We start from the raw sequence: 18,132 nt of genomic DNA on the forward strand, positions 1-18,132 counted from the left end.
CCCTGCAGACTCCGATGTAGAGAGTCTGCACGGGACTCTCTGAAACGCAGGAGTCCACAGCGACTGTGTGGGGACGGAGGGGGATGGTCAGGCGCGGGGCATCTGTTGTGTGGGCAGAGCACAGGGTCTGCGAGGCCCGCGTGGGGAAAAGGCATGTCGCTCTCGACCGTTCGACTGGCAGAGATTGCACAGCCTCCATGCCGGGCGGCATGGAGGCGGGGGAGGGGCAGATGGGCCGCGGCTGAGGTGGCGTTATCCGTGGTGGTTTGTTTGTAACAAAGAGAAAAAAGAAAGACAACTCGATCCATCGAGACAGTCGCATTTTTATGGAGCCGTTTCGCTTTTCTTGGTTTCTTTATGAGGTGTTTGTGGGTGTTTTGTCGCCCTTTTTTTTGTTTCCGTGTGTGTGTGTGTGTGTGTGTGTGTGTGTGTGGCGTGTGGAAGGGGGTTGGGGAGGGGGGAGAGATTTAAGGTGGGCACTGTTGACGGGGGAGTTACGGGAAGGTGTGTTCGCCTTACAGCGCCGAGCAAAATATGAAAAAGCAGGTTTTGCTGTGTGCCCACTCGCTATCCTTCAGTCCCTGTTTGCCTACATCAGTTTCTCCCTACCTTCTCCCAGTGTGTCCCAACTCCTGATCTTTTTTTTTTAGTTGTCACTCGCTCACCACATTTCTACTTCTGCCACGGATGAACGTTGTTATCAAGTAGTCAACGCAAGGCAGGACGTCATTCCTGTCCTCCCTGTTCTCACTGGAGGTGAGCGAGATTGGCAAACGCTCACAGTGTAAAGCGCGTCGTACACTCCTCGAATCACCAAACACGAACACGGGCGAGTTACTTCCCCCCTACAATGGCCTTACTGCTTTGCGTGTGTGTGTGTGTGTTCAGCACCCCCGATAGGCATGGATAGCGACGTGATCGTATGGAATTCGTGGAGGAACACAAGTGCGAGACTGGTCTGTAGAAAACGAGAGGGGGTCTTGAGGTGACCCGGGATCTCGACCGTAGAGCGTCTGCTGTCGTCGCTGGTTATTGCGTTCAGCTCTGGTATTGGTGCTCCTTATTCTCCCTCTACCCCGAAGGGTATCACGCGCTGCTCGTCTGCTTCGCACCTCCCCGCTTTCGCCCTCCCTCCCTCTCTTCCTCCCCCCCCACCCCCCCCCCCCAAAACACACACACACACACACACCTCCTCTATACATATATCTTTTGTGGAACACCCCCACGCACACGTGCTATCTGCGTACCCTTTGCCTCTTCTGCACGCGCCGTTGGTCCTTCTCACTCTCTCCCTTGCGAATCTTTCTTTTTTTTGGGGAAAAAAGAGCTGCATTTTGGCCCCCTTCCCCCCCCCTTACGCACAACACCATAAACCCCAAAGCGGCCATCAAAGCGCAGAGAAAAAGCGCATGTAATTCTCAGGGCCAAGGCTCCACGCGTCCAATTCTTCACAACCAGGAAGTAAAACCCAAAGATATCAGCGGAGAGGAAAAGGGGAAACGAACATTGAAGACCTCTCCTCCTGCTTCTAGCTCCCCCCCCGGTTACCCTCCCGTGTTGTTGACTGAATGAGTTGATCAGGACGTATCCGTGTGTCCTTCTCTAGTGCTGTTTTTCGATTTTTTTTCCAGTTGTTCCCAGTGACTGTATTGTTGCTGCCTTGCTGGTTTTTTTCTCAGTTCTTCGTTTTAACCCGATTACTGTTATTATTTTTGTTTTGTTTTCCTTTTGGCAGTTTGCCTTGTGACTTCGCACGCAACGTCACGTATCGTAATCGGCTGCGATTCATTTCGGGAGGTTCATCGGGTTTTATTTCCACATCTCCATCATCATCCCCCCCTTTTTTTTTAATTATTATTATTTTCCCTTCTCACATTCCCAGTCATCATCATCTCTCCTCACTCCCCCTTCCTTTTCGTTTTGCATTGTTTTTTTATTTTATTTTGTGTTGTCGTTGTTGTCTGCGAGGCGTTCTCGAACGTCTCTAAGCTTGACTTGTCCACGCGCCCCTTTTTAGTATCTTTGGTGTCTAAGATTAGCTCACCTCGGCTCGACGCATCTTTGTTTCTCTATCATCCTGGAGAGTTTGTTTGTTTGCTTAAGCTAATTTTCTTATTTTTTTTTGAGGTTGCTTCACCACCCCTCCTCATCGTTTGTTGTTGTGAACGCTTTACAGACTCTCTATCTTGTCAGATTCTCAGTGTGGACTGCAGCCGGTGTGCACCTGTTCCCGTTTCCCCGATTTTCCAGTCTCTTCCAGACGGCCATCTTCTTTAGCTCGTCTTTCCCGTGCGCGTTGGTTCTGCTGTCTTTCCTTCCGATTCCTTTTGGCAGTGATTCCGTGACCCACAAGAAGACCTGCCGTTGCCCACAGGACCACCAAGTGTGTATCCTGGTGGGGAATACAGGTGCCCTACTAGACAATCCCAGAAGTTGCACACACACTCACATACGCAACAACAACAAAAAGGTGAGGCAATTTTTCTCACAGGTGAAGGAGAGAAAGGAAAGAGCTCTGGCAAGCTCTCCTTCCCCCTTTCCCCCTCCCCGGTTGGAAAAGAAAAACAGAGTTAGACGCATGCAGAGGCAACACAGGTAAGACGTTGAATTTTTTTTTCCCTCCTTGCCGGCTTGAAATTATCTGCCACCGGTGTCCTCGTGAATCCTCCTCCCCCCCCTCCCTTCCCCCCATCCCATTCGTCTTTTGACGCTTCTTTTGCTTTCTTGTGTGGGTGCTCGTCGCTGCAGCTGGTGTTGTGGGCTTATATCTTTTGTTTTTAGGTTGTTCAGGTGCGGTTTTTTTACATCATTTTCCCCTCTTTTTTCTTTTATTTGAGGCTAACTTATTGTGTACAGTCTTGTATAGATTCAAATACTTTTTTTTTGTCGGTTTGCTTCTCCGCGTTTTTTTTTTGTGTTGAGGCGAGAGAGAGACACATACAAACAACTCTTTCTCACACACACACACACGCACACACACAAAAGAAGAATAGACTCGTGCACCCCTCTGCAACCAAACGGCACGTCAAACGCGCAGAAAGTGTACACCAAAAAGAGGAAACTATTATATAAGTCGGTTTTACCAACTAGATAAGAGCCGGGCTGCGCAACCTCAGGATAACGCCACGCAAAATTGAAGAAAAAAACACAACGCGTATTGTGAAGAAAAAATTTTGTTTTGGTCTTGTGTGTAGATCTCCCTTTTTGCTCTTTCTGTTCAAAAAAAATTTTTTTTGAGACGTACGGTGCCCCCCCCCTTCTCCCCCCCTCCCTCTAACTCGCACACTCACCTTTGTTTGCATGGCTGCGCTTCACATCTCTCGATTGTGTACTTAAGATTACTCCTGTCCCCCTTCCCCTTCCCTATCTTTTCTTCGTTCCTTTTCTATTTTTATTATTTTTGTCTCAACTGTTTTTTCCCCCTTGTCACCATTAGACGGGGCTACAGTTGTCTGCCCTGTGTGTGCGTGTGTGGATTCGGCTACTCCGGCCAACGTGTCCTTTCCTACTTACGGTTTTTTTTTGAGTTTGCCGCATTTCCTTTTCCTTCTTTCCACCTTTCCCAAAAGGTTACTGTTTTCAATTTTATGTGCACGCAGTGAGCGTACGACACACAACCTCCAACCCCCCTCCCCCCTCGTTCCCTCCTGTTTTTCTATACCCCTTCCGCAGGGAAGGCTTACTAAGAGTCTTTGTATATATTTTTCCTCTGTACGTCTCTCCCTCTTCCTTTTCAGGAGCCAAGCCCTTTCTGCGACTTCTTCGCTCAAGTTGACAGCGCGGTGCCCCTCTCTTCCGCCCCCTCCCTCCCTTCCTCACGCCACCAAGACAGTAGAGAGAAGTCGTTGTCATTGCGTGCTTTCTGCACTCGATAATTCCGCTGTTCCACGTCTCCTTCTTCGGTAGTTTTTGCTTTTTTGTCCCCCCCCCCCTTCACATTTTCCTGTCCAAAATTTTTCCGGTTACTACAATCGTTTGTCCCCCGCTACTCACCTTTACTGACGCCCCCCCCCCCTCCCTCCATTTCCTTTCCGTTGCTTTGTGGCCCCAAAAGAAAAAAAAACTGGAGGTGCCGCCACAGGTGAGAGCGAGGGGCAGGCGACGACGACGACGACGACACGATAGTCGTGTGCAGCAGTGTTATTCGCCAGTGGAGGGTACGTGTGGTCTTGAGGCAAAGAGTACAAAGTGCGAGAACCAAAGGAGGAACACAATTCAACATTAGTGTGCAGCGTTCCTTTTGTTGTTGTGCTTTTGCGTCCACGTACTGTCGTCTCATCTCACGAACACCGAAGCCGCCCTTTGTCTTACGCTGCTCAGTCAGGGGGAATACTGCGTTGGAGAGCTCTTTTCTGCTTCCCCCCGCCCCCCCCCCCACACACACACACCTTCAAAAAAAAAGCGTCATCAAACGCAAAAAGTGGCGAAGCGCCTGTCAAAAAGAAATAATATATATTTTCACGAGTTTTGTTAGAAACTCAAAACAATTGTGCAGGCTGTGTTCTGAAGTGCATTCTTGTGCATCCCCATATTTGTATGCGATAGCTCCTGCCCCCAGACGTCTACTACTGGTTACGATTTGAGTGGCACGCATTTGTTTTGTGTCCTCGGAATTTTTTATTTTTTGGTTGTTGTTTTGCGTGCGTACGTGTACGCTTTGGTTTATCTGTTCGAGCTCCTGCCTGCTTGCCAACCGTGTGTATATATTCTCCCCCCCTGTTGTTGCTCTGTATCTTTTGGTATTTCTTATTGTTCTTCCGATTGCTGTGTTGCTATGCATCGTGCTTGACTTATTTTTCTTCCATTTTTTTTTCGTTTATATACTCTCTTGGTCCTCACTCCCTCCCCCCCCCCCCTTCCCCTCTTGAGATTATCACAGCTCAAATTTTTTTTTGAAAACATTCTGCTGTGTCTTCGGGGGCGTCTTGTTTGGTCTGTTTTGCTTTTGTATTTTTTTTTCGTTCCCCCCTTCCTTCCCTCCTTCCCTGTGTGTGTGTGTGTGTCTTTGAGGCGAATTTCTTTTTCACACACACCCAGACACCAAAGGAAACTCAATTCTTATTTTTCCCGTGGGGTGCTGAGAAACACACACACAGAGACAGAGAGGCACAACGAAGGGTGGGCGCCTCAGCAAAGGGGTACGCATTCTTTCTCGCTTTGTTTCTCTTTCCCCCTCTCTCTACTTTCTTGTCACGTTGAAACGTAGAAGTGGCTGCGAAGCAAACCGTTCGAAGTACCGAGACCTTTTTAAAAAATTTTTCTCTTTCTGATCCCTCCTCCCCCCTCCCCGGCTTCAGTGCTCTGATCTTTTTCTATTTTGCTGCTGCCGTTGTTCGGCTTCCCAATCACCGCATTCGTTGTTAATTTTTTTCCCCTCTGTGTGTGGGTTGTGCGTGTGTGTCGTCCTCACCTCAACTTCTCTGCCTCCTCATCTGTCTATCCACGTCCCACTATCCCCTCACACCACAACTCGTTCCTCCGAGATACGACCTCACTGGTGTACACAAACAGGAAAGGAAGAAAACAAAGAGAAAAAGGCGAAGGAAGTCTGAGAAGGGCTTCATCTCACGAGTGTTTCCTCATCCCTGCTTACTCCATCTGTTTTTTTTTTTCGTACATCCACTAACGTTCTTCGCCCACGCCACCGTCTCTTTGTGCGCACTCCCTCTTCTCCAAGCTGTTACCCCCCCTTTTGTTTTGGAGGGGTCTCTATTTGTCCTTCCAGCTTCGTTAAGTGGCGCACCCGCTCTTCATTTTTTCTTTTCGTAGTTTGGCTAGTGGGCATTCGGTTACCTCTCTCGACGGATTGCCTTGTTTCTCCCCCTCCCTAAAGTACTTCTTAGTGTTGTCCCAACTCTCTTTTATCCCCTCCCCTCCCCTCCCCTCCCCCCCTTTCTGTTTGGCCTTCTTCAGCTTTGTGTTCTCTCTCGAAGGTACCGAGTCAGCCCCCATGTTCTCTCGTGTGAACCCAGGCTTTCGAAGCAAGACGAAGATGGATGAGAACTCGGACATGATGCTGACACGTGACCCACAAAACTTCACCGAAATCCCCTCTCTCTTTCAAACCTTCAGGCAGCAGGACAACTGCGGCGGTGGGGATGAGGAAAGCGAGATTATGGCGGATACCCCCCACCGTAGCGGACACGCTGAGCTGAGCCCCTTTGCGAGTGCATCAGGCAGAGATCTTTCAAAGGTTTCCTCGGCCTCTGTTTACCCCCAGCGCGGGGGCGGTTTCCTCGTAGCCGCCCCGTTGTGGGGGAATCGCACGGGCCAGGGGTTGACAAGCAACAGTCGCTCTCAGCACCTCAATCGCAGCTCGCACAACCCGTATAAGCTGCTGAGCAGCAGCGACGTTCATCAACAGGTGCAGGAGACAGCTCCGGTGGCAAACTCCGCGAAAAGTGCGCATCAGCACCGCACCAACTACAGCCTCAGTGGCAATGGGTTGAGGACCCCGCACATAGTGGATTCCCCCTCGACCTCCACCGTCCACGAAATCTCTTCAAGCAACATCGCGTCCAACGGAGTCGTTCGCCGCCCCCCAAATGAACAGCACCAGTCCATCGATGCGCCGTCGACCGGGTTTTGGCGTGATGGAAACCCCATGGCGTTGTCTACCAACGATATCCGCCATGTTCCCATCACAATAGTGGGCACTCTCACCTCGGGAGACAAGGAGCAGAACCTCAACGTCAATGTGAAGCAGCGCCTACGGCCTGGCGTCAACTCGTCCACCTGCTCTCTCAGTACCTCGAGCATGGCCATGCCAGTGGTACAGCCCGCGTCATCTCCACAGACCAGCAGTTTGATGGGGGCGCGCAACGCCTCCAGCGTGATCGAGTCAATTTCACAACTGTCGCTCGGATCCATCCCGCACGTGCCCCGCTTTCACTCGGGCGGCTGTCCGCCCTCGGTGGAACGCAGTTCGACTGGCCTCTCATCGAAGCAGCCCACTCGCAGCCCCATCGCCACGGTAGCAAAACCCACCAAAGTCCCAGGAGACCACGAGTTGGCCAGTTGGGGTAACGCGAACAGCGCTGAAGTGGCGCCCCACGCTGCTGCTCACAACTTTTCGGAACGCTTGCCCTGCCAGCCTTCACAGCAACAACAGCAGCAGCAACAACAACAACAGCAGCAACAACAACAACAGCAGCAGCAACAACAACAGCAACCTCTGCAACAAGAGAAGCTTAGCCACGCCCTGCAGATTCAATCATACAAACCCCAGCAGCAGCAACACCATGGGGCTTACGATAATGCTGGCTACATGAGCCAGAACTATTACCTCAGGGCACCTCAGCGGGGAACCTACGTGCAAGGCCCATCGCTATCAAAGGAGAGGAAGCGACAGCACTACGCTCCGCATGCGTCCAACAGTGACATGCCTACGCCCCAGGCGGCAGCAGGCGTCGGTAATGGTCAGAATTGCGCAAAAGAGTCGCCCACACCAAAAATGCAGCCAGGGGGCCCCCCCTCCATAGCCAGTAACGGTGTGACGGTAAGCCACTACGGCACTCCATCTATTATACCCCCCCAGCCTCAGCATACTGACGTGGTTCGTGGGAGCCTTCCTGACGAGCAAAGTACCACACGGCAACAAAATTCGACCAGTGCTGCGGCGCAGGCTCCGGTCTGCCAGGCCTCAAAGGCGGTGAAGCCCCCTCATTCCACCAAAGGTGCCACCACTGCTGCCAATGGAAAATCCATGGAAGTCAAGGCGCAGCGCGCAAAACTCACACAGCAGCAGCAGGCGGAGGAGGTCCCCACCCCCGAGCCGGCGTCGACGCTTTCCGCACCCTCTAAGACTCGCGCAAAGTCCCCGTCCTCCGCAACTTCGACATCGACGACGACAAAATCACCCGGCTGGTCCTCGGCGAAGCTCACCAAAAAAAAAAATGAGGCTCGCTTCCTAGTGGACCACGGCGCCCCAGTTCGTGTGTTTGTGGTGGTGAGGCGTAAAAAAGAAGGTCAGCGGTACGCTAGCTCCATGGCTGCCGAGGACCTGCCGGTGGGCAGTTACATTCTTGTGGAGGGAGACCGCGGTGCCGACCTCGGTCAGGTGATGGGCCACGTATCCATTGATCAGATGGCACACGACTGCGTCATCGTGGAGCGGATGCGGCAACACGCAATGCTGCGAATGCTGAACCGCAAGGCACTCAACATCCGAAACGTGAATGACGACGTTGACAGGCTCGACTTTGACGAGACCAACGTGCCGCAGTTGATGGGACAGACCGCTCTAGAGTACATTATGTCCTTGAAGACATGGCCGCGTGTGATCGGGCCGACCACGCCGGAGGACAGGGCAAATTTGGTGCCGCAACGGGACGCTGAGATGCAGGCATTCGCCATCGCTAAGCCGATTGTGCAGCAGTTCATTGAAAACCGCTACCTGCAACGCGTTGCGCGCCACGAGGAGGCGCTGGCAGCAGCAGCAGCTGCTGCAGCGACCCCGAAGACGACGGGTCCGAAGGCTGTTGTAACCAAGGTGGCGGCAGAGCAGAGTGCTGATCAGTCCTCCACGGAGGACGGCGAGCGAAGCATCAACCCAACATCGCTTTCCGAAGAAGAGCTCAAGAATCTCCAACTAAGTCGGGAGGTCACACTGGTCGATTGTGAATATCAATTCACGCGCGAAAAAATCACGCTGTACGTCAGCCGCCCGTCTCGCAGCATTTTTCTGGATTTTCGAAGCATGCAGCGCAAACTCTTCCGTACCTTTCGGTGTCGAATTTGGATTGCCTACATGGACGAGGTGACGGAGGACAAAGACGCACCAGACTCGTTTGTTTTTGTGCCCGCTCCCTCCACGTACAGCATTGCCGCGTCGACGCGCAACAACAGAAAGAACGCCAAACAGGCGGTTTGAGGCAGAGGACAATGTGTCCCTATGCAAGAGCCAAAGAATTGTGTGTGTGTGTGTCTGTTGGAGGAGTAGGAGAGCGGAGGTCGTCGTCCTGTCCAAATTTGTGCATCTCTCAAAGAGGAGAAATCACCATGTAGGCGTTGATCATTTGCTCATCCTCACTCACCCCATCTCAAAAAAAAATTTTTTTTCCGTATCATTGACGGCACCCCCTTTCCCTGCCCCGCTCGCCCCCCCCCCCCTGGCCCCTCCGTGTGTTCAAGGCAAGTCTCTAACTCGGTGAATTGGGTTTGTCATAAAATGATACAGTTTACGCTTAATGCCTTGTGGGTCTCCACGAACCTTCGACTGGAAACAGCAATCGCTAATTTTTTTCTCTGGTAGATATGCCGATTGCCTTCCCGTTTCCCCCGAAGACAACAGTTTTTTCCCCCTCTCTTCATCCCACCCCTGGCCAACTCTTCGTGTGGCCGTCTTTTCTATTTCTTTTCCCTTGTGTTCCCCCCCCCCGGCCTCCCCCCTACCTTCAACGCCGTCGCTAGCAAATTACTGAGGAGATGATCACATTTTTTCTTGCTAGTGTGCCGTCAACTAGGTTCCTCGCCACTAGGTCTCTCTTCTCGAAGGGGTGTTCTCATCTTATGTTTTCCCCCTCAAAAACTCTGTGCGTGTGTAAGTCAGGGTTTATTTGTGTTTCTGTTCCCTCCATGCTTTCCGTTCTTCTGATCAGCTTCGTCCTCATTGGTTTCGTCGGCATTTGGGATCGATGGAGTGCCTTTGACATTCTTTTACACCTCCACTGACTTTTTTTCTGTATGTCCATGTATGCGCGTGCGTGCCCCCCCCTTTTTTTCTCGCTACTCGATGCACCACCTGCTGAGTCGTATTTGTTCCTCTTGTCTTTTTATGCCGACTCCATTTACTCTGTGTTGTGTGTCACGAAGAGAAGCCATTCCTTTCTTCCTCATTGTATATGCTTCATGTGTTCATGTGTATTTTTTCTTTCAGTTTTCACCTCCCCCCGCCCCCGGGTTCATGCTCCTAATTCATGTCTGAGTTTTCGTACTCATCTCCGAGTGCGCCTTACTTTATTCCCCCCCCCCCTCCCTCCTTCTTCTGTCCCCCTCCCCCTCCCCCTCTTCATGTCTGTGTCCGCATCCCGAAGGTCTAATATTTGTTATTTTTTTCTTGATGCTTTCATGCAGAATTGGACCAATACTGGCGTTCTGCTTTGCGTCTACACAATGAGTGAATTCTTCCACATCCCTCTCAAGCAAACGTGAGTGCAAAATCTTCATTTTGTTGGTGCTTTTTTTTTTCTCTCCCCCACCTGGAGCCGCTCTATACTTCTCGTGTTTCTCTGTTTCCTTTTTTTTGTTGTTGTTCTTCTTGTTGGTGCTTTTGTGTGGGTCCCCACTCCTTTTGCAGGTGACAACCTCGTTTATGCCTCCAAGGATGACTCACCTCACAGAAGGGGAGGGGGGCTCTGTTTTCATTTAACACTCACTACTCAATGTATTACCTCCTCACAGTACGTCTCTCCCTTCCTCCTGACTCGTCCCTCTAAGATGATGGCGCCATGTTGCAGCAACTGCGAATCGATGCGAGTTTGTCGATTGTGTGATGGTGTAAGGAAGGCTGTTCATGAGTCTGTTGGGGGGGGAGCGGTGTTGGTGGAGGGAGAGGGCGGTGGTGTTGTTCATTTTCTTTTTTTTTTCCCTGCCTGGAGTGTGTGTGTGTGTGTGTGTGGCTGGGAATGCTTTCTCGGTTGTCGCCGCGGCTGTTTCCGACGTTTTCATCTCCCTTTTCCCCACTCCGCTCCTCGGATATTTTTTCCCGAATGTCTTTGTGTGTGTGTGTGTATGTGTTTTGTTGCTGTGTAGATCGCATTGCTTATGTCTAGGCATCACACATGCACGATGGTGCAAATCTCAGTGCAGAGGTCGAGTCATGTGAGGAGGAGCATGCGATGCTGGAATGAATGCCAGTTGGCAATACTGTGTTTTCCCATTGGCCGCACTGCGCCTCGCCTCTCCACAGTGGTTCATGAGCGAAGGGGGTGAAGGAAGGTTTTATTCCCTTGGTGAAAAAAAACAAAAAGAAATACCGATCGCCTCAGTGCCCTTCATGCGCAAAACTAGTGAACCTCGAGTTTTCTGTTGCTCAAGATAGCAAAGGAGCGAGGCTGGATGTAGGGAAGAAGGGAATCGTTTACCTTCCGGGAAGGAAAGGGGGAATGAAGAAGAAGAGAAGCCCTAACACCCGCAAACGCGCATCTATACACGGAGTACGCCGCCACTCCATCTCATATCCCGTGTGCACACAGTGAGCAACCAGTGATCCCTTGAATGTGTGTGTGTGTGTGTCTGTGTGTTTGTCTCATTGCTTGTTTTTTTCTCTCTTCATTGTCCCCCCCCCCCCCACCCCACCCGATTCTATAGCCGCGCTGTCCTATTTCATTTCTTCTGCCTTCTTCCCTAACACTCCCCCCTTTCCAGAGATTCTGCTTTAGTGCGCAGTACACACCCTCCGTTGTGATTATTTGCCCTTCATGGACCTGCTTACGTGAACACAGTGGGTTGGGGGAGCGTCCCGCCAGGCGTGTGTGTGTGTGTGTGTGTGTGTGTTGGGGGGGGGGGGATGGGTGACGGCTTCGATGGTGAACAAAGGAGTAGGCTTTGAATAGATCATTGTTCTTGAAACCACGAGGGGAATAACAGGCGCGAGTAACCACCTGCTTTTCATTCCTTGCTTTTCTTACTCCCCAACCATGCTCTCTCCAGGTCCGCTTGCTCCCTTGCTGGGGTCAATATTTTTATTATTGCTGGTTTCTATTCTTCTGCTCCTCGTTTCCTGAAATCGGCGCACTTCTTATTATTATCTCTTCACCCCCTCGGTTGTTGTTGTTTATTTTTGCGTGTCTGTGTGCTCTTTTTTTCTTTCCTCCGTCTGGTAGTTTTCTGCACCCCCCCCTCCCTCCCTCTCTTCTTTCAAGGTACACACACGCACACAAAAGAAAAAAAAACCGCCCTCCTTCCCTCCCTCTCTTTTCTTGCTGTTTTGAACCTACTCGTAATCCACTGTTCGTATTTCATCTCCCTGACCTTGTCCCCCCCCCCTCCCTCCTGAATTCTTTGACCTCTTATCTTCGGTTGATCTTCAAATTAAATATGTAAACATATAAAACTCGCTGTATCCTTTACCCTCGAAAGCCTGTCTCGCACCATATCTATGTAAATACATATGCGCGCATTTCTTACTCATGTGCTGCCCTCTCACTGTGCGCGGTGCTCTCTGTGCCTCCACAACATCGAATAGGTGGCTCTCCCAACTGCGCCCCCCCCCTCACACACACACACATGAGTTTGAAAAGTGTGTGCTACTGCAGCGACGTTTGCTGCCCCACGGTTTCATGGACAAGGCGACGCCTCCTTTTTGACTGCGGCCCCCTTTTTTTTTTCACGCGTCCACTACGGTCCTCCATGTGTGGAAGTAAACCGGATGCAGATCAGTGTAGCAGATGTCATGGTGAGACCTGCAACAACCATAGAAAAAAAAGAAGAATGTGCCACGGCAATCACTCCAAAATACAAACATGTGTGTACAATGATGGGGAAAAAAGTCGAAAAATGCTGCTTCTGTTTCTCTCTGCGCGCTGCTGGAGTGGAGAGTGGACAGACTGCCCTCAAAATCAATGGTGCATTGATAGTGATTAGTGGGGAAGGGGTCATGAAAACAGAAGCATGATTGACGAGACAGTGCGGAGGTAGGGCAGTTCAGCACGTGAGAGGATTCACAGGAGCGTGTCGCAGTCAAACGTATTCATATTTTTTATATTTATACGCACGAGAGAAAGGGAATGTGCATGCCGCCTTCGCCTGTACTTTCTCACGGCATGTCTTCACCGCTGTTCTTCGAGCTGCTCCTGAACCTAGTGGTTGCACCTTCTCCGTCTATGCTCACCCCCTTCCTCTCCCCATGTATGCACCCATGAACGGGAAAGAAAAAGGAAATCAAGCCGATGAAACCTCTCTGTCTTGTGCACGTATGCTTGCCTCCGCCTCCGCCTTCTTGCCCCCCCCCCTTTCTCTCTCTGTTTAATTCGTTAAAGTGGCTGTTGTGTAGCGGCGTCGACGATATCGTCGGTGCCCCCTTTTTTTTTTGTGTGTGTGTTTTATTTCCCCTTTAGAGTATTTAAAAGCGCGTACTCCACACCCCCACCCCTCACCGACCACCGGTTCGGAAAGGCCGGAGGGAAGGAGGGGGGAGGGGGGGGGGAGAGAAGCAGGATTTACCCCCCCTTTTTTTAAAACTCCCTTCCCCTTTTTTTTGGTGTGTGTGTGTGTCTTTTTTTTTCCTCCACCAGCTCCTGAGCTGCGTGTCCAAAAGGGCGCAGCAACCAACGGAAAAAAAAGGGTTCAACTATCACAGCCATCGAAAACAGTCTCGAACATGTGCACACCACAGCGGGTGGACTTCACAGCTGTGCACGTCCCGAGTTGGTTCTTGGATTGAAGACAGACACATCTTTACACTGATCTACATGCATGTAGATTGCTACATTTATGAGAATCTGTAAGTGGGCGTGTGGGGAAACCAAAGTCCTCGGTGCAAATGGATTGATGATGTCAGTCTCAAGAGTGTGCTCAGTGCACTGACCTCGATAAACGTCGTACCCTTTACCCCCTCCCCCTTTTCCCTCCCACCGAATTCAAGTCTACACGTGTGTATGTATACCGTGCGTATTTAGAAGTGGTGTACCAACCCTCTGAGGGTAATTGACGTTTATACGCCGCAAAAACATCGTACTCCCTGATATACCTCATTGTTTTACTTCACCCACACATCGAAAAATGCACGACCAAAAAAAAAAGGAAAAACAGCACCTGACTCGAGAGGCAGAAGCGGCAGCCGCCGAGGAGCATGAGCGTGTAGGTGCGCTCTACAAATCTGTTTTGACGTCGAATAAGGCTCACGACTACAGTGCTGAAATATTGACGCAAACTGAGGCACTGCTCATGGCCATACCGGAGGCCTACACGGCGTACAACTGCCGCCGTCTGGCTCTGAAAGCGGTGGCGTCACTGTCGCCCCGTGCTGAGGCATCAGTGCCAAGCACAGAAGTCTCTAGTCCCACAGCGACGCCTATTTCGACTACCCCCCGCCCGGGCTGGCTTGTGGAGGAGCTGAAGCTGAATTCCAAAGTACTGTTACTCAACTACAAGAATTATAACGCGTTCCTACATCGACACTGGATTTTTAATCAACTGGAGGCCCTGGCCAAGCTGGAAATGCAACAATCCGCGGGGCCCGCTGCTGGCATGGCTGTGGAGACGACCGCACCTGGCACCTATGAGCTGCTCTGCGACTTGCTTCGCAAGGAACGTGCGCAGTGTGAGCAGCTGTTGCAGTTGGATGAGCGCAACTTCCACGCGTGGAACTATCGACGCTGGGTCCTCGCACAGGAGCACCGCGCCACTCAGATTGCAGTGGCCCATCGCCTCACTCCCTCACCTTCCGCATCCGCGGAAGAGGAAACGCAGTCCATCGCCTCGGCCGCACCGCCACCAGTCGTCTTCTCTCCAGAAGAGACTGCAGAGCTCGCCTATACAGTGGACAAAATCAAGAACAATTTTTCCAACTACAGTGCGTGGCATCAGCGCTCACTGGCCATCCAGTCTGCGGTGTCACGATGGCAACTTTACCAGGAACAGAATGGCCTTGTCGGCGCAACTGGGGCTGCGCAGCAACACAAGCAAGCGTGGAGAGCTGCCCTCTTGGCCCAGCTGCGAGAGGATATCGATTTCTTGAAACAAGCGGTTTACTGTGACCCTAATGATCAATCGGCGTGGTTCTACGCACCGTTTGTATTTCAGCTGCTGCGCAGGCAGTACAGCGCCGAGGACGGAGCTGAGGACGCAGCAGCGCTGGAGGACTCCTTCATGTACTCTGTGATTGAGCTCGTGGCTGAGTTGGATCGGGTGGGCGCGTATCACGAGTGTTATTTGCCGTACTACTTCCTCCTCGATCAGCTAGTGGTGCTGCAAGCCGCATCCGGGTCGACCGACACGCGCAGCAGCAGGTCTCTGGAGCGACACATCGCCACACTGTCCGAGAAAGTGTCGTCGTTTTTTGTGACCGCGGATGGAGGGGCGGTCGGCGGAGGGGAGGGGGCGAGCGTACGGCTGCAATGCTTTCAGTACCTGCACATGCGCTTGCGGGAGGCAGACAAGCTGCGTCGGTGCTTGTACGACGATTTATTTCAGCGTGCACTAAAGGGTTGTGAGTGAGGATCGGGATCTCTCCATATCCCCATCTTATGCCTTTCTGTCCTGCGACATTTCCATGCAGCGGCGTGGCCGCTGCTCCACTAACCCTCCAACCCCCCACTTCTCTACGCTCGCCGCTTGCGCTGTTAAATGTACGATCTTCCTCTTGCTGAGGGAGGGAGGGGAAGGAAGTCCCCCACATGAATTACACAGCCACACGTATGTACATGCGTGTGGTTGTGTGGGTGAAATTCAGACGCTGTGCCAAGTAGAACTACGTGGCCTCTGGTTTGCATCGAAGGCGACAAACATCTTTAGTGAACTGACAGTGTGTGTGTGGGGGGGGGGGAGGGTGAGGAGGAGAAAACGACATGGAATACGATGCAGCTAGAGTCGCCTCGTTGTCGAGGCGTCTGTGCAGCAACAGTTTGTCTGTTATCTGCTGTGTTTTGTTGTTGCGGCTTTCTCGCTCCCTCCCCCCCCCCGACAACAAATCTAGCCAGCGCCGGGTGAAGGATGCTCTGGGCTCGCATGCAGAGTATGTGCCCTTCCGATATCCTTTTTTTCTCTTTCTCTCTCTGTCTGTCTCTCGGATACCTTCCTTGTGTGTGTGTGTGTGTATTTACTGGGTAAGCATTTCGATCAAGGAAGAGGGAATTCACCGTTTCAACGGGGCAAACGCGCACGTCACCAACAATAATTAAGATCGAGCACACACACAAAAAAAAAGTAGAAACAACAACAAAGAGAAACGCACATAACTAGCGAGCAATGGGGTGCAGCGCTTCCAAGAACACAGAGGCCAAGGCTGGCTACCAGGCAAAGCCCACAGCCAATGGAACAAGCAACGGTGCTGGCGCAGCCGTCAACGGCCCTCGGTCTGACAACACCACTGCAGCACCATCGCGTGCGACTGGTGTCCCAACCAAAGACACTACCCAGGGGAAAACAAATGTGACGTCTAGCGACCTTTCCAAGGAGGCGCCGTCTGGCGCGGCCAGACCGGACGCTGACAATTCGCGTCACGTGGATGCGGCTGGGGCGCCTGGCAAGGGGCCTCTCCACACTAACACTGATGCAAACAAAGCCAACTCACGCGACAACGACAGCGATGTCGTGTTGCCGGCTGGCAACTGGGTCAAGACGGAGGGAACGCCGTATTACTACTGCGCCAAGGAAAACCTTTACTATCACCCGCCTAGCTGCCAGTTTTACGACCCCACGAACTCGATGTGGTACGATCCGGAGAAGAGTGAGTGGTACTGCGATGATGCCTCGGATGAGGAAGCTGCGTAAGTGCGCACCATGACGTTGTACAGTGAATTTAGTTGTAGATGTGTTTATTTAATTCGGGGGAGGGGGGAGTGCGTCAGAAACACAAAACAAATGAGCGGTGGGGAACCCTTGCTCATATCTATGGGCAAGGATGAGCGGGATATTGGGGAGCCATTCCCTACGGACCTGGCGGCGCCTGTCAAGAAAAAAAGAGAAGAGGCAATTGTGAGAGAAAAAAGGCGCATGCTGGGCGTGCCCTTTACAGCGCAGACTGCAGCGGCTGCTGCAGGAAAAGTATATAAATTTGTGAAGAAGCACCGTACCGCCGATCGATAACAAGTGAAAGTCTGCGCGGCGTGCGGATAAGTCCCCGGTAGCAGCAGACTGGTGTCGTCTATTTTATTATACTTGATTGGACAGATACAGGAAGGAGGGCAGAGAGAGAAGAAGCTGGCCGTAGTTGCAAAAACGTGCCTCCATTGTGAGGCTGCCCCCCTCCCCCCCCCCTCTTCCTCTGCGTCGGTGTTCCTTTGTGAATAGAAGTGGAGTTGGGTACGATATTGTGTTGGTGATGTCAGTATCGCCTCTGCGCGCGCCCCTCTTTTGTAATTCGTCGACCACACACACCCCCCTCCCATGTTCCCCAAGTGTAGATCTGTCAAGTTAGGACTGTGCGCATCTGCATGTGCGTGTGATAGATCTCCTTGAATTTTGGTGACTGTGCCAAAAGTCTGTTTTCTTCTTTTTTTTCCTCCTCCCCAGCCGATCCTCTTGCATTTTTCGATGGGAGCAATAGCGGCCCTGACCGCTATATATATATATAAACGTGTGTGTGTGTGTGTGCTTATCTACGTCGATTTTTAACGTGTCAGGCTCTTTTTTTTGTAATAGTCTTCAACGTATGTGGGCGGGAAGACGCAGCACGAAAAAGAAAAAAAAGGAATGACAACAGAAGCACATCCACCCTGCCCCCGTCTCCGCCACCCACATCGAACAGCACACAGCAGGCATCATCTACAAAGAGGGAAAACGTCAAGAGTACAACAAAAAAACAACAACGATAGGGGATAGGGCATCAGACAGACAGGGAGCGAAATGTGGGGGACGGATTCATATTTTTTGATCATCTCAAGACGTCTGCACGCATTGTCTCAGAAGGCGGCACACCTGCGAATGGAAATGATCAGAAGAAGTGGAAACAGAGAACACTAGCACACGTAGATGCATGTGCCTTGAATACAACCGGTGTGTTTATGTTCAGGTGAGCATATGCGTGTAGTTGCCCCTTCTCCACACGGTCACATACCCATATGCCTGCCTCCCCCTTTCCGTGTGTTCTTCTCGATGCCCCCCCCCCCCTCCCTCTCGTTCTGCCCAATCCCTTTGTGTTTTTTTTTGCTCGTTGCATCTTGTGGGATTTCATTATGTCGCCTTTGCGTTTTCTTTCTGCTCGATTGTGGGCCTCCATTGTGGTGGTGCTCATGGCGGAGCTCCTTTGCGTGCGCGGTCGAATTCGTCGTTCTTCGGTGCGTGAATATCTGTATTTGTGTCTCTGTGTGTGTGTTTGGACATCAGGGGGCGTGTGGTTTAAACACGGCGCTCGTGTGATTGTATATATGTGTTATTATTTTTTTTGAATTTGTGGTGTCGGTATCGCCGCTTTTTTTTTTCTGTACGTACTTCGGTTTGTTTTTCCTTTATACTCCACACACCCCTTTT

The 18,132-nt window shown here is 51.5% G+C and overlaps 3 protein-coding genes across 3 annotated transcripts; all 3 read left to right on the forward strand.

The window, feature by feature from the left end:
• Nucleotides 1–5,950: 5,950 nt before the first annotated feature.
• JKF63_02114 (uncharacterized protein) lies at nucleotides 5,951–8,872 on the forward strand (the record flags this gene model as incomplete). Its single annotated transcript, XM_067898156.1, has 2 exons — nucleotides 5,951–7,075; nucleotides 7,136–8,872. The coding sequence occupies 2 exons, from the start codon at nucleotides 5,951–5,953 to the stop codon at nucleotides 8,870–8,872; spliced, it is 2,862 nt and encodes a 953-aa protein (XP_067754313.1).
• A 4,850-nt stretch (nucleotides 8,873–13,722) lies between these two features.
• On the forward strand, nucleotides 13,723–15,159 carry JKF63_02115 (uncharacterized protein; the record flags this gene model as incomplete). Its single annotated transcript, XM_067898157.1, has 1 exon — nucleotides 13,723–15,159. One exon carries the CDS (start codon nucleotides 13,723–13,725, stop codon nucleotides 15,157–15,159), a length of 1,437 nt encoding a protein of 478 aa, XP_067754314.1.
• Nucleotides 15,160–15,909: 750 nt separating this feature from the next.
• JKF63_02116 (uncharacterized protein) lies at nucleotides 15,910–16,434 on the forward strand (the record flags this gene model as incomplete). Its single annotated transcript, XM_067898158.1, has 1 exon — nucleotides 15,910–16,434. The coding sequence occupies one exon, from the start codon at nucleotides 15,910–15,912 to the stop codon at nucleotides 16,432–16,434; it is 525 nt and encodes a 174-aa protein (XP_067754315.1).
• Nucleotides 16,435–18,132: the final 1,698 nt, after the last annotated feature.

The sequence above is a fragment of the Porcisia hertigi genome, chromosome 33 (genome assembly GCF_017918235.1).
Source record: "Porcisia hertigi strain C119 chromosome 33, whole genome shotgun sequence".
Taxonomy (NCBI): Eukaryota; Euglenozoa; class Kinetoplastea; order Trypanosomatida; family Trypanosomatidae; genus Porcisia; species Porcisia hertigi.